The sequence below is a fragment of the Hyperolius riggenbachi genome, chromosome 2 (assembly GCF_040937935.1).
Source record: "Hyperolius riggenbachi isolate aHypRig1 chromosome 2, aHypRig1.pri, whole genome shotgun sequence".
Classification (NCBI taxonomy): Eukaryota; Metazoa; Chordata; class Amphibia; order Anura; family Hyperoliidae; genus Hyperolius; species Hyperolius riggenbachi.
In genome coordinates this window covers 270579370-270595399 of record NC_090647.1, presented here as the reverse complement: position 1 = coordinate 270595399, position 16030 = coordinate 270579370, and the positions used below count along the sequence as shown (strand labels likewise).

The following is a 16030-nucleotide window of genomic DNA, read 5'->3' as shown; positions in this document are numbered from 1 at the left end:
GCAAAGTTTTACGCGCGCAGAGTTTTACGCGCGCTAAGTTCCATAGGCTTTAATGGGCACTTCGCGCGGAGCGCCCTGCACTGTGTGCAGTACGCGCGTAAAGTTTTACGCGCATAAAGTTTTGCGCGCGTAAAGTTTTATGCGCGAAAAGCTTGTTTAGACGTGCTAAGGGGGTTTTCACAGGCGTGCTAACAGTTAGCACCGCTTTGTGAATCAAGCCCATAGTGTGCAGAAAACAAACACAGAGAACCGACAGACAAGTGTTCTCCGGCCTTAGCTTATTACACTCACTCTGTCCATCTCTGATAGAGCAAAACTGGCTCTGCAGACTTCCCTAGCATCACTACAGTTAACAGCACTTGGGGAGGGGCAGAGAGTTTAGGGGCTGGGTGCTGTACTCAAGACCCTACTGCACACTGAATAGGGACTGTCTACAAATCTTTGTTTGCAAAACTTTGTATGATTCGTTATCAGTGGCTGAGCAGATGCAGTCATTAGAACAATTATACAGAGACCAGAACGTTTTTTCTCTCTGTGCCCTTAGTTGTCAGTCTCTCAGGACAAGGAAAATATACTTCTCCCTCCACAGGGCCCCCTGATGATTCTGGGCCCCCCTGCGGCTGCATTCCTTGAAGGGTCTATTGTTACGACCCTGGTTCTGTGTGTGGGTTGCTCAGTCCTGTCTGGGTTGTCAGGTCGTACTGGGTTGGACCCAGTTATTTTACAGTGCAATAGTGTGCCCAGGCCTAAGCTAAAAGGTGTTACAGAAAATAAAAATATTTTAATTATTTCATGTGATATTTACTAGTAATGTCAGAGTAAAACAGCAACATCGAATTGCCAAAGCTTAGAAATCTTTTTTACCATGTATTACACCCTTTGGATATAAATAATTTTTGAATATGACATATTTTAATCCTTAGTTCTGGGCCAACGTTGCACATTGCGTTACCAGATACATGCGAGTCAGATCTCCTACAGTTCTTTCCAAGTGTATGCACATTTATAGGTAAGTACAACCACATTACAATAATTATCTGTAGCAGATCTTAAAGGACACCCGAAGTGAAAATAAACTATTGAAATAAACCATTGTAACTATCTTCCTTCTCCTACAAATGACTTTTTAAGATATTCCACAGTTTTATTTTATGTTTATATCTACTTTTTAACTTTTAACTGTTTTATTGTTTTTGCTCAATGACACATTCATTGAACTGAACTATGCCAGAGCTAAAATCTATGAACTATTGACCCTTTTTATCTCTTTCCTGCTCTCGGAAGCCATTTGCTAGGAAAGTGTTTTATAGTTGGAATTTCTTATCAGTGAGGGTTACACTGTAGTCACTTCCTGTCTGAGTCAGGACTGAAAAAAAGGAACACAGCATAGTTATTTGTGTGCTAGGCACTGTACATACCCATGTCTATCTCATCATGTCACATGTCACTTCGGGTATCCTTTAAACTGTATTTCATGAAAATGTGCACAAAACAGTTTCAGCTAATCAGGATATATATGCTTAAGTGGAATTACAGTATTTAAAAAATAGTGATGTTACTGGCTCTTCCTCCTACTGCCCCCTAGATTTCTACTCACCCTCCTGTTTCTAGAGCTCAATAGGAGGACTACCATTATTATGGTTCTCTAGTAGTAAAGAACAGAGCCCATGAGTCTACTTTTAAGAGGTAAAACAGGTCATTATCGCATTACCACAGTGCAAAGACTGAAGTTATGGATTTTAATATATATATATATATATATATATATATATATATATATCCTATTTTGGTTCCTGGGCGTAGAAACTACGTCCAGGAGCCATGCGCGCTACCGCGCGCTCCCGCGGCCGATCTCGCGCATACACGCGCGCTCCCGGCCCGCGGTTCTTTAGCCAGGCAATCAGTGAATTGGGCTATGGTGCCCGATCACTGATTCCTCTCCCCCGCTGAAAAAGCGACAGCTTCTCTCGGAAGCTTCGCTTTTTCTGGCTGTAACGTACCCCATGCGTCGCTCTAAGCGTGTGTTACGCTTAGAGTGACGTCATGTAAACAAACTCATGGCCGCCATGGCCGTCATCTTGTGGCCAAAAAGTAAAACTACAACTAAAAGTAAAAAAACTAAAATTCAAACACACATTTACATTATAAATCACTTGTTTACATCCCACCCTCCCAAAACTACCCAAATAAAATGTTTAATATAAAAAAACAAAAAACATTACAATAAAAAAAAAAAACATGTAAATATTTACCTAAGGGTCTAAACTTTTTAAATATCAATGTAAAGATGAAATACTTCTATATTTTTTTTTTATTTTAAACTTGTAAATAGTGATAGATGCAAAACGGAAAAAATGCACCTTTGTTTCCAAATAAAATATTGTCGCCATACATTGTGATAGGGACATAATTTTAACGGTGTAATAACCGGGACATATGGGCAAATACAATACGTGAGTTTTAATTATGGAGGCATGTATTATTTTAAAAGTATAATGGCTGAAAACTGAGAAATAATGAATTTTTTCCGTTTTTCTTCTTATTCTTCCTGTTAAAATACATTTACAGTAAAGTGGCTCTTAGCAAAATGTATATATATATATATATATATAAATATATATATATATATATTATTATTATTTTTTCTGAAGTATTGCAAAACTTGAATGTTTTGGTATTGTGGGGAAGGACTGCTGGCTTTATAATGAACTTGGAGATTCATTTTAAAGCAGCTTTTTACCAAACCTAGTTTAAATCCCCCAAATTTATACTCGTACAGTATTTAAATCATGTTGCTAGAATGGCTAGGATTATTTGTGCATGTATGAAGTTATCTGAAACACATAAACTGGCCATGGAACTAAGGCCCGGTTCACACTTGCGGTGGCCCTCCGGAATCGCCGTGCCGGAGCCGCACCGCTTGCAGAACGGACAGAACGGACGCACGGCATAGCAATGAAAGCCTATGCGTCCGTTCACATGCGTCCGTTCTGCCGAACCGGAGCCGGACCGGATCCGGACTCCGGCCTCCGTTCCAACATGCGCTATTTTTTCATCCGGCTCCTCCGGCAGCCGTATCCGGGGCGGAGCCGGACTGCACCATCCGGCCAATACAAACCAATGGGAACCGGAGAGCGCACAACACACTGGCTGAGAAATCCGGATGTTCTACCCCACTTCCTATGGGGATTGTTGCGGCGATATTGGATGGGGACACATGGGCAAGCATTTTGGAGTGGAGCAGCACAGCTGGATCCGGATCCGGAGATGTTGGCAGCATGTCGGAGGTGGAGGTGAGTGCTAAACAGCAGAGGGCCTGATTCCACAGGTCCCCCTTCTGCTGACCTCCCAGACCCCAACATTTTTTTTGTTTTTAACGTAACTTTTGCTAAACGGATCCGGATCGCATCCTGATGGACACCTGATGCAACCTGACCGGATCCGGATCGGATCCGGATCAGAACCGTACGGTTCCGATCCGGATCCGGTCCGGATCCGGTCAGGTCATCCGGTCCGTTTGGCAAACAACCGCTAATGTGAACCGGGCCTTAGGCTCTGATAAAAGTACTGTAAAAGTATCTATACACAAGAGCTTCTGATCGTTCCTTAACAATTTCAGCTCACGAGGATAGTTCACCTTGTGCAGAGCAATTTTCACCTCCCATTCATTCGCTAATAACTTTATCCCTACTTATCACAATGTATTGAACTATATCTTGTTTTTTCCGCCACTAATTAGGCTTTCTTTGTGTGGTACATTTTGCTAAGAATTATTTATTTATAAATGCATTTTAACAGGATTAATAAGAAAAAATTGAAAAAATTAATTATTTCTCAGTTTTCGGCCATTATAGCTTAAAATAATCCACGCTACCATAATTAAAACCTATGTATTTTATTTGCCCATTTGTCTCGGTTATTATACCATTTACATTTTGTCCCTATCACAATGTATGGCGCCAATATTTTATTTGGAAATAAAGGTGCATTGTTTCCATTTTGCGTCCATCACTATTTACAAGCTTATAATTTAAAACATGTTCGTAGTATACCCTCTTCAAATGCATATTTAAAAAGTTCAGACCCTTAGGTAACTATTTATGTCTTTTTTTTTTTCTTGTAATTTTTTTTTCCATTAAAAATTGTATTTGGGTAATATTTTGGTGTGGGACATAAACAGTTAATTTTTAATGTTGTTATATGTGTAAATTGTAATGTAACTAAAAAATATGTAGATGTAGTTTTACTATTTGGCCACAAGATGGCCACCTTCATTTTTGTTTTCCCTCCTTGTACGTCTCGCTAAGCGGAAGTACAAGGGGGATGCGAAATTTTTCCAGGCAGAAGAACTGAAGCCTCCTGTGAGAGCACTTTGTTTTTTCTGCGGCGGACAGAGATCGGTGATCGGGAACCATGTTCCCGTTCACTGACCCCAGGGCTACCGGGGGACACCACGGGGACACGAGGGGCGCGGGAGTGTGCCGAAGCGCAGCAGAGCAGCCGCCCGGACGTGAGCTTCACGTCCGGGCGGCAGAAATGGTTAATAATCACTCAGGCTCTGATAAAAGTACTGTAAAAGTATCTATACACAAGAGCTTCTGATCATTCCTTAATAATCACTCAGACTCTTTAACCACTTCCCTACCCTGTTCATTTTCACAGTTCAGCTCAGCTCTGATTACTTTGGCAATAACTTTATCAATAATTATCACAACTAAATGAACTATGCATTGTTTTTTTTCAAGACAAATTGGGCTTTTTTTGTGGCTGATTTTTTTTTTAAGTAATGACCTTATTTTCTGTGCATTTTAAAAAGAAAATAAGGGAAAAAGTGAAAAAATGCACAATTTATCCATGTTCATACATTATAGCTTTATTGTAAACAGCTCTATTGTACATTAAACCCACACATTTTATTTGTCTATCTCTCTTGTTTTTAAACAGTTCATTTGTTTTAATATTTATTAGTAACACAATGTATATATCCTACTCTCTTGTTACATCTGTCTGCTCCTGAATTTTTTAGTTTAAACTTGTTTACTAATAAACCCTGCCATTGAATTCCCTGGGAGGAGGGAGTGTTGCTGTCATTCATTTACAACTGTGTGGCATTGATATCAGCTAGTGATAAATAAACAGTGTTATCTAAGATTTTGTATGGAGTAGAGTGCAGAGACTTATTTTTATGATATAATAAATATAATAATATATAATAATATTTTTATAATTAAGAGTATGGCCAGTAATTGTGTATATAGCATAATCATCTTATGTCCATATCTAACTGCATGATGCATAGCAGCCTGTAGTTCATAAGTGGTAAACCCCATAGTAGAATCCTATAAGTACATGGAAGTATTGTATCCCTGCTACTCAAAGTACAAAACATAAGCACTCCAGCTAGCTCCCTAATGATCCTGGTTGCCCATGGAGCGCAAGTGGCTGCAGATCTGGTGCTTTAAATCTGCTAGGAGAAAAGCGCAATATCAATGTTCTGTGTCTTGCCTTGTCTAGACAGGTCCACACAGTGGAGGAGTATTTCAAAAAGGATGTTATTTTATGTTGGTCTTTACATAAGTAAGAAGACACCACTGTCTGTAACACAGCTCCACCCGAGAGAGATGGTTTCCAGTAGGATCCTGTATGGGATTTAAACAGCATGATGTAATTGTACCTTTTTTTAGACAGATTGCTCACCGACAGCAGAGTCCAAATATAAGCAGTCCTTGGCCATTATGACAGGGGAGAAAGACCTAGTACTATGGCAAACACCACGGGGCATTGTTAAATCACCTACTATCTTTACCAAGATTGGAGGTGCAAGTTTCAAGGGACATGATGGAGCATTAGGGCTCTTCCACACTGGCAGTTCATAGGGTCAAATGTGGCACTGGAGTTGCAGCAGATGTTTGGGCCCCCCATAGTGGCCCATGTTAATATCATCAATTAATGAAGATTTTTATCCCCTGCGCTGCCCACTATTCAAACTACTGCTATAAATAGCATACTCCTATGGGGCACCCGAACTTCTGCTGTGTGTGTACATCATGTGGTTAACGGCGTGTTTACTGTGGGGGGATGGTTAGAGTTAGGCATCAGTGGGGTGGGGAGTAAGTTTAGACATTGGTGGGGGTGCGGTTAGGGTTAGGGATTGGTGGGGGCATCAGGCAATGTTAGACATTGGAGGGAATATTGGTTAGGGTTAGGCATCGGGGGGAGGGGGAGGCTCGGTTAGAGTTAGGCATCAGTAGAGGGAGGGTAAGTGTGAGAGTAGGGTTTCGTTTAGTGATAGTAAAGTATTGGTAAAATATACATATTTTATACTATTGAAATTACCACTTTGCGATAATAGAATATCAGTAATTTTACATATTTTCTACTAGCGGTTATTTGCACGGCACCCATTTTGTATGTACGCCACACACTGGGTTGGTAGTTGTCTTTTCCATGTTTATCTAAACAGGCAGTTGCCACTTGTTACAATATGAGGGGCTTTTCTACAGTACAGGAACCACAACATGCATAATGTTTTTATAGAGTGTTTGCCTCACTTCTCAGTATTTGGAAACAAAGTCACTTTAAGGGATAGGGGATCACCGCCCTACATTTGCAGTGTTTTTTTTGTTTGTTTGTTTGTTTTGTTTTTCTTTTTTTGGACCAAAGCAAAATCTAAAAAAAATGATTAAGGGCCCTTTTCCACTAGCAATCGCTAGCGTTCACGCTGAACGCTAGCGATTGCTGAATCGCAATTACCGGCGATTCCCCGACGTTCGCGGCCGCGATTTTGCTATGCTATGCACTGCATAGCAAAATCGCGGCAAATATCGCTCCGCCGCGCGTTCGCGTTCCTGGCAAAAACAAATCGCGGTAGTGGAAATGACCTACCGCGATTCCTATGTTAAAAAGCAAACCGTAGCGATTGTAAAATCGCTAGCGGTTTGCTTTTTTGCGATTCAGCCAGCGCAAACGCGCTGGTGGAAAAGGGCCCTTAGGCATTGGAAGTTGTGTAGCTGCTGTTCTGTGCACATATTCACAATAATGATAGCTGCCCCTTTGATTTCTTAAATTCCTTAAAGAGGAACTGTAACGACAAAACGGCCCCTGGGGGGTACTCACCTCGGGTGGGGGAAGCCTCAGGATCCTAATGAGGCTTCCCACGCCGTCCTGCGTCCCTCGGGGGTCTCGCTGTAGCCCTCCGTACAGCCGTGACGCAATATTTACCTTCCTGGCTCCTGCGCAGGCGCTCTGATGCCTCTCGGCGCCGAAGTAGGCGGAAATACCCGATCGCCGTCGGGTCTGCTCTACTGCGCAGGCGCAAGTTTCCGGCGCCTGCGCAGTAGAGCGGACCCGACGGAGATTGGGTATTTCCGTCTATTTCCGTGCCGAAAGTCGCCACAGCGCCCCCGCTGGAGCCAGCAAAGGTAAATATTGAACTGACAGTCGGCACAGTCGCCGGCTGTTCGGAGGGCTGTGGCGAGACCCCCGTGGGACAGAGGACGGCGTGGGAAGCCTCATTAGGATCCGGAGGCTTCCCCCACCCGAGGTGAGTACCCCCCAGGGGAGGTTTTTGTTGTTACAGAGTCTCTTTAAATCAGGCTATATGTCTATGTATATCATGAATAGGTGGTACAATAATGAATGATGTGTGCTGTTTCCTTCTCTTTTAGATAGTCACATGCTTCCAGCTTGTACGGTTCTCATTTCGTCTGAGTTGGGAATCAGTCGCAGCAGTACCGTGGTCTTAGCATATCTCATACATCATAGAAAATGTACACTACAGGTAATTTGGAGATGGCTGGCAAGTCTGACTTAGCCTTATTTATTCTTAATGCTTTGTGTTGATTTGCGTCGTTTTGCATCCCATTTGGCAAATGGATTGCAAAGCGGCGCAACTCAACATAACGCTTTAAGTGTAAATAGGGCCTTAAAGTGAATGTTTACCGTTTAAAAAAAAAAAAAAAGTCAGATACTCACCTAAGGAGAGGGAAGACTCGGTCCTAATGAGCCTTCCCTCTCCTCTCCCGGTCCCGCGCAGGATCCCCCGTGGCATTATTCGACCAGTTCGGTCAAATACTGCCACTTCCGCAGCCGAAGGGATGTTTCGGAAGCCTTCGGGAGCACTCGGGCTCCTGAAGATGGGCCGCTCCATACTACGCATGCGCGAGCGCCCTTTATGACGCACTCGCACGTGCGTAGTATGGAGCGGCCCGTCTTCGGAAGCCCGAGTGCTCCCAAAGACCTCCGAAGTCCCTGCGGCGGCGGACGCGAACGGGGGAGCCAGCGCAGCACCGAGGGCACCGGGAGAGGAGAGGGAAGGCTCATTAGGACCGAGCCTTCCCTCTCCTTAGGTGAGTATCTGACTTTGATTTTTAAAACGGTACCCACTGGCTTTAAGGGGCCAAATACACAATAGTCTCTTGATATTCAGTCCCCTTGGCCACAGCAAAGTATTGCATTACATAAAACTTCCACTCATAGCTTATTTGGTAGTTTTATACTGGGAAAGGGTTATAACTACTCTCAATTTGCTACTGCTGTCTTTTTACCCTCAGTTTATTTCTTGTTGCTTCCTGTCTTTTATGGTATCTATAAGAGGGACAGGAAGTAATTGACATTATCCCAGCAGGGAAAAGGAAATCAATGAGAGCTTCACATGGGCTGAAATTCTTTCCAGCTATAGAAAAAAAATAGTGACCCTTATTCAATTCACTTTTTCTCCTAAGTTTTCTCCTAGGAGATAATTTTTCATGTTCTATTTAAAATGAAAACTCTGCAACTGAAAAAGTACCAAACAAAAGTAGGTGAAAACGTATTGGCAAATCTATTCAGAGTAGTTTTCTTGCTTGCTGCCGGCTTAAAAGGCATTTTATTGATAAGATGTGAAAATATGACCTAGGAGAAAACTTAGGAAAAAAAGAAAATTGAATAAGGCCCAGTGTTCTTATTGCTGTCTGTGTCCCTGGTGTGGAGAGTATCCCTTACTTTCTTTTCTTAAAAAAGGCAAAACATAGCTGAGCAGCCTGTCTGTACAAGGAACAGTCACCTGAAACGATTAGGAATATTCATTTTGGGTTACAATAATTCTAAATGGGAATGCGGCAGAGATTGTCAACGAGAGTATGCAGTTCAGACTTCAGTTAATAAAACACTTATTCTAAATTGAGATTAAGATTTCTACCAAATTTAGAAGTTGGAATACTTAGCATCTCATTGGCCATATTCAATAAGCAGCGTGTACAGTTAGACTCCTTGAGCACCATTTATTCACTTCTGCAGTGTGCTGCCACCTTGTGGACATATTTGAAAAGAGAAACTACATTTCTTCTTGAGGCATTATACAGTACTAGATCAAAAGAAAAGTTTGGAAAGCTTGCTAGAAAACTATGTGCAGTTGTCATTAACGTTATTACCTGAATCAAAGTTTGTTGGTTTGAGTTGGTATATCTGCACCACAACTAAGACCAGACCATACCTAATATGTTCTAACAGCTTTTACGAAGCATCAGCTAATAGACAATTGGGATACTCTTTCCAAATATGGCCACATGGTGGTATTACCTGAATCAACATTGGTGGTTTGATGTTGGCATAAAGGCTGTTACTATCAGAGTGTAATACAGAGCATGTGTGTTTCCCAATTGCCAGTATGATACTGTATTGCTAACTGGACAACTCAAAGAGTCAAAAAAATGACATCTTGAAGATCAGAAAAATTGTATTCTTTAAAATAAACATGTGTTTATTATATTATTTGCCAGGATAGTAGAATGTAATATTATAAAAATGTGACAAAATGAGGTGATGAGATTGTTGTCCTCTGTCATACATAGGCTTGCAAATTCTACAAGCAGAAAATCACAGTAACTGGTTATTTTTTACTTACCTTGATTTGATTGACTTGATTCACAGATTGCGTAAAATGGTGGCACAAAATCAATTTGTTGACCTTCATGTTGCATCAACGGACAGACAGACTGACTGACTGTTGCCCAGGGCGGCTGCCGCCTGAGCCTCTGGCTAAGTAACAAGACAGGCAACAGAAAGGCAGACAGAATGCTTGCAAGACTAATCGCTGCCCCAGCAAGCATCCACACTGGCACGAACAAGACAAACAGGAAGAAGCGTAACTAATAGCAACCGCAGCCTATAGTTATGTCCCCAGAAACAAGACTAGCAGGAATACTACCAGTCACCAACATGGTGATGGCAGAATCCAAGCTATCAGAATAGTGGACTTTACTGACCCCCGCGTGGGCAGCAAACGTCCAGCAGGCAGGAAAATACAGAGCAAGGCAATATACAATTTTACAATAACAACTTTCACAGCATGGACCCAACGACAAACATAGTAGTTGTACACTATGTCGGGCGGAATCGGAAATGGGAGGCAGACTTTTATGTGGACATCAGCCAATGGATGCAGGCATGCAAATTCCCAGACAGCTGAATGGTAATTACTCAATCCTGAGCTAGCTTGATTACAAGCTGCTAGCTGACTGTGAAAAAGGACTCTCATAACAAATACATGCAATATTATGCAACAACATGCATGTAGGAAATCCAGGACTATCTGGCTGCAGTTCAACTTCAGCAAGCAATAGGAGGAATCATGACAGCATCCTGAACTGCTCTGAACTGCAGAGTGATTGCAAATGGCAATGAGACTTATTGCGAATGCGCAACCGAATGCAAGCAGATAAGTCAGAACTGCCCAATTGCAGTTTCACTGCAACTGACAGAACATGCTACAGGAGAAATCCATTACTGACACTTGTCTTGCCAAGGCTCAATCCTTGTAGGAAACAAATCCTTTTAAAAAAGATCCTCTACAGGGCGGATCAGGTCATTTGGGTGTAGGGATCGTCAGGCAACTAATACACCTGTGTTATTAATCGGAAAACTAAGGGGTGGTTAGGCCAATCAAGCTGCATTTTTGGGCGCCGGTATGCCGCTAATGTAATTTATCTGCTATAAGGACAATGCTGGTGCATACTGTTAAATTTGAACACAGTGAATCGGTAATGGGCGGATAGATTTATATAGCACATAAATTACATTAGTGGCAATGGGCGCAGGGCTTTACTGGGCATCACAAGTTTACCCTCAATCATTTACCCTCAATGTTGATATTTTAATCGGTGCAGGGCCCATAAAAATATCGGCATTGAGGGGGCATTTGGGTGCCCCATAAGGGTAAGACTGGGGAGGGGGTCTAAGGGTTAGGAGTAGGGGGAATCTTAAGGGTTAGGTGTGGGGGAGGGGTCTTAAAGAGAACCCGAGGTGGATTTGAAGAATATTATCTGCATACAGAGGCTGGATCTGCCTATACAGCCTAGCCTCTGTTGCTATCCCAAACCCCCCTAAGGTCCCCCTGCACTCTGCAATCCCTCATAAATCACAGCCACGCTGCTGACAAACAGCTTGTCAGAGCTAGCTGTGTTTATCTCTATAGTGTCAGTCTGCTGCTCTCCCCGCCTCCTGCAGAACTCCAGTCCCCGCCTGCATCCCTTCCCTCCCTACTGATTGGAGGGAAGGGACGGGGGCAGGGACCGGAGCTATGCAGGAGGCGGGGGAGCATCTGAGACTGACACTACAGATGTAAATACAGCCTCACAGCACAGCTGTGATTTATGAGGGATTGCAGAGTGCAGGGGGACCTTAGTGGGGTTTGGGATAGCAACAGAGGCTAGGCTGTATAGGCAGATCCAGCCTCTGTATGCAGATAACATTCTTTAAACACACCTCGGGTTCTCTTTAAGGGTTAAAGGATAGGTGTATGGTGGGGTCTTAAAGGTTAAGCATCGAAGTGGAGTTAAGGGTTAGGAAAATGAATCATTTTTCCACCGTCTCTGTCCACCACTCTGCCTAAAATAACAATAAATGTTAATAACATTTATTAACATTTATTACATAGTGACCGCAAGCTGGCATCCTGCTTGGACGGATGCCAGACGGAATACCACATAATAACGCAATATTCCCCGAAGGCCTGCTTTTGGCGGTGCAGTCACCACACCGCACCGCTGACGCCAATATACAGTGTGAAGCCGGCCTTGGGCTTTAACCAGCCTGGCGTTCTATTAAGATCGCCAGGCTGGCGACCGGACGTTTTTTTTTTAATAAAAAAAAAAAAACTATTGCATGCAGCCAACTGAAAGTTGGCTGCATGAAAGCCCACTAGAGGGCGCTCCGAATACGTACTTCTGATCGCCTCCGGCGATCAGAAGTAACAAGAAAGGCCGCGATAAGCGGCCCTTCTTGTTATGCTTTCCTCGTCGCCATGGCGACGAGCGGAGTGACGTCATCCGACGTCCTGACGTCAGCCGCCTCCGATCCAGCCCTTAGCGCTGGCCGGAACTGCTGCACTGGGCTCGGGCGGCTGGGGGGACCCTCTTTCGCCGCTGCACGGTGGCGGCGATCAGGTAGCACACTCGGCTGGCAAAGTGCCGGCTGCGTGTGCTCCTTTTTATTTCATTAAAATCGGCCCAGCAGGGCCTGAGCGGCAGCCTCCGGCGGTGATGGACGAGCTGAGCTTGTCCACACCGCCCAGCAGGTTCTGTGAGAGAATAAGTTAGGTTAGGACATAGTAAAATATTTGTAAAATTACTGATATTCTACTACAGCGGATAATAGAATATCGGTAAAATTACCGATATTCTATAGCCGTTATTTTGATCATTTCTACATGCGGTGCTTTCATAGGTAAGCGCTAGCAGCAGTGGAGCATTACTTTACCTGCTCTTGACGCGATACAGGTCCCCTCCAATTCCTATTCACTTTGCAAGTGTTGTGCAGCCAGCCAATCATCATGAGACCATGGGGGGGGACTATTGTTGTGCTCATGGTTTTTAATCTTCAGGCTCGTTTCAAACTTTGTATACAGAAACTTTAAAAGTGCCCTTGTCAGGCTTGTCTGGTCAGTGACTATAGGTCAGGCTACGGGTAATCCATTAAATAGCGTAGTCAGGATACAGACAGTGGTCGGCAACAGGAATCAATCAGGCGTGGTCGGGATACAGAGTCGGCAACAGGAATCAATCTAGGCAACAGGAATCAGAACGGATTGTGAGCGTATACCCAGCAACAAGCCAAAAGCTAATGCTATCACGGGCGATCACTGGGGGTGCTCACCTGACTTAAATACAAGGACTAACCCATTAGAAATCAAACAGAATTGAAAGTAACCAATAACATCTCAGGGTGTCAGCAATTCAGCTGACATGCAATACACACGTGGCTAATGTTTACATCGGCGCGTCCTCCGCTTGTCCAATGAGGGTTGAGCGCCATGCTGCGCTCCAGTGATGTCAGCGGCCTGCCGAGACCCGGAAACATGAGCCGCAGCCCGGGTCTCAGCGTTCCGCCGCCATGTATGCCCAGGAGATCTTAAAGTCCTTATCTTTTAAATATTTTATACTACAATGTAAAATTCACATACTATTGTTTTCAAATATAAAATGTATTTTCTTAAGTTGACCATGTCCTGACTTTGACTTCATGTCTTCCTGTTTTCAGGATGCGTGGAACCATGTTCTGAAGTGCAAAAACAACATGAGACCAAACAGGGGATTTGTGCAACAGCTATCACTATGGGAAAAGACAGTTTTGGGAGATCAAATGACAGATATATCAGATCCCAAGTATTGATGGCCTTAAAGGGTAGCTAACATTTTATTTCAAAATGACATGATGTGTGTCATTGATAAATGGCCTTTTTTGTATTTTAATGCTAGTAAATATTATCTTCCCATTAAACTCTACAGACAGGTATGGTTTCCTAGTCACGCCAAATGATTTAAAAACTCCAATGCTATATCATTTGGTGAACAGCACACTCAAAGTTCATAGTCATGTGCATACACACCTAGCTACTATTTCCACACAGACTTGCCTTGATGCATGAAGCAGAGATAAAATTGCTGTGCCCACAAAGCTCTAATGCTGGGAATAAACAATGAGATTTTTCAGCAGATTTACTGTCCAATCGTTCTTCCAATCGTTTTTTTTTCTGATAGATTTCCGTTCACTTCTATGAGAAATCGATCAGAAAAATGATCGAAAATCAGATCGGACATGTCAGAAATTATCTTCCATCTATCTGCCAAAAAAAATCTCATGGTGTATTCCCAGCATAACACAAGTGGAGCAGCGCATGCTACTCTATTACAATATACATAGCAACAAGAAAAAAGTAATTCGATATAACCCAAGCAAGGGTTATCAGCATGCAATTTTAGGTAATCCATTTGTGCTATGCCTTCTACAAATGCTTGGAGTTCCATGGAAATGTCTTAGTGAAACAGATCGATTCAAATGTATATGTTGAATCTACCCAATTTTCTGAGACAGAACAGCAGTGTAGCGGGAATAAAAACTGTCGAGAGACATTCATGTTGAAAGAGTGATACCACGGGTTGGTAGGAGGAAGCTCCACACCTTATGCCATATGGAAAGAAATCATAACAAGACAGCCATTCTGCATCAGCCAGGTCTCTACCAAACAGAATTGTCACAGACTCACAGCAGACAGGTGTTTCCAGACATGCTGTCCCGGATCTTCTGCAGAAGCACAAACAAACCGGCAAGATGGAGGCCTGGGAAACGCAATGGCCAGCCACAAAAACTGGGCGCAATGGAGTAGAAATTCGGCAGACCAGATTGAAAGATGTTTAGCACCAATATCCACTCATAACCTGGCAGAAAGCCTTCTACACACATCGATAGGACAGAAATGTTATAAGAACTGGCCTTCATGGAACAGTTGTGTTCAATTGTACCTTGGGGAGTTGCTTCTCCATTAAAAGCCGCTAAAAACTAATTTCATTTACTTTTGAATACTGAGTACTGTTTACTGCACTGTATGTGAAGTTTCCAGAGCAATAAATAAAAATGATTCATGAAATTATTTTTGAAAGCATTCTAGCTTTACAATATTTTTTAAGCAAGTAACAAAATTTGGGGGGCACTTTCACACTTTATCCTATGCAATTATTTTGTAATAGTACATTCACATCTGCATGTCAGAGGGGCGGTGTGGTGGATTCTGACAGAATGACAAGCAACATGCTATGCGCTTACTGGAGGACGCACATGATTACAGTTACAGCAAAGCATGTTTCTATGTACTGTTCATGAAGAACAAGAAGCGGGTACCATCCGATTGCAGGAAACGTGTTTATTGTAATTCTAACAAGCTCATTACAGGCTAGGTTCACAGTAGGACGTTGCATTGTAAGGTTGCAACACAACATTACAATGCAACACAACTAAAAAATTGGTAACGCAGTTTACGCTGCGTTACCGTCGCATACAATAGGTACAGTAAAGCATACAGGCAATGAAAAGTATGCTTTACTGTACCTGGCAACGTGTGCATTTAGGGCTCTTTCACACTTGGACGTTGCGTTTGATGCGATGTTATGGTCGCACAACGTGCCCCTAACGCAACGCATGTGGGTTTTGAAGTTGGACGTTGTTTTAAAGTACGTTATGTGTATCGCGGTGCGCCGTTTTCGTCACATACTGATGGAACGAAATGCGTCACAATTTCTAAAAAAAACAAAAAACATTACTGAGCATGTGCAAACAATCCAACGCAGCTAATAATGCTTCTAACGCACAGCATGCAGCACTTTCTAAATATTGCTACACGTTACACACAACGCAACGTGAGCACTGTGAATGTCACACATACTTTGTGTTGCTGTGCGTTAGTCTGCGTTATTACTTTTTCTAACGTGCGACTTTAACGTCGCACTGTGAAAGCAGCCTAGAGGTAACACACTGCAGAAGTGCGTTACCATAACGCTAAACGTTACAATGCAAAGCTAACGTTGCACTGTGAATGTCGCATACACTTTTCATTGCATTAATACATTTTATAACGCAGCACCACAACGTCCTACTGTGAACCTAGCCTCAGATGTGTGTGTGGCTATCCAAACTCACTGGCATCACTGTGCCACAGTCATGGGAAAGGAAGTGGGTAGTGGGCACAAAGCTGTTCAGCAATGGCCATTTCACATTTCTC

The 16030-nt window shown here is 42.9% G+C and overlaps 1 protein-coding gene across 2 annotated transcripts in view; it reads left to right on the top strand.

Moving 5' to 3' along the window:
• Window positions 1-14905, top strand: part of STYXL1 (serine/threonine/tyrosine interacting like 1) — a 47565-nt gene extending 32660 nt beyond the window's left edge. For both annotated transcript variants that reach the window (XM_068268665.1, XM_068268666.1), the window contains 3 exons: window positions 924-1009; window positions 7668-7780; window positions 13516-14905. In XM_068268665.1, the coding sequence (XP_068124766.1) occupies window positions 924-1009; window positions 7668-7780; window positions 13516-13647 (331 nt within the window). In that variant the 3' untranslated portion in view covers window positions 13648-14905. The remainder of the gene's footprint in view (window positions 1-923; window positions 1010-7667; window positions 7781-13515) is intronic.
• The last annotated feature ends 1125 nt before the right edge of the window (window positions 14906-16030 follow it).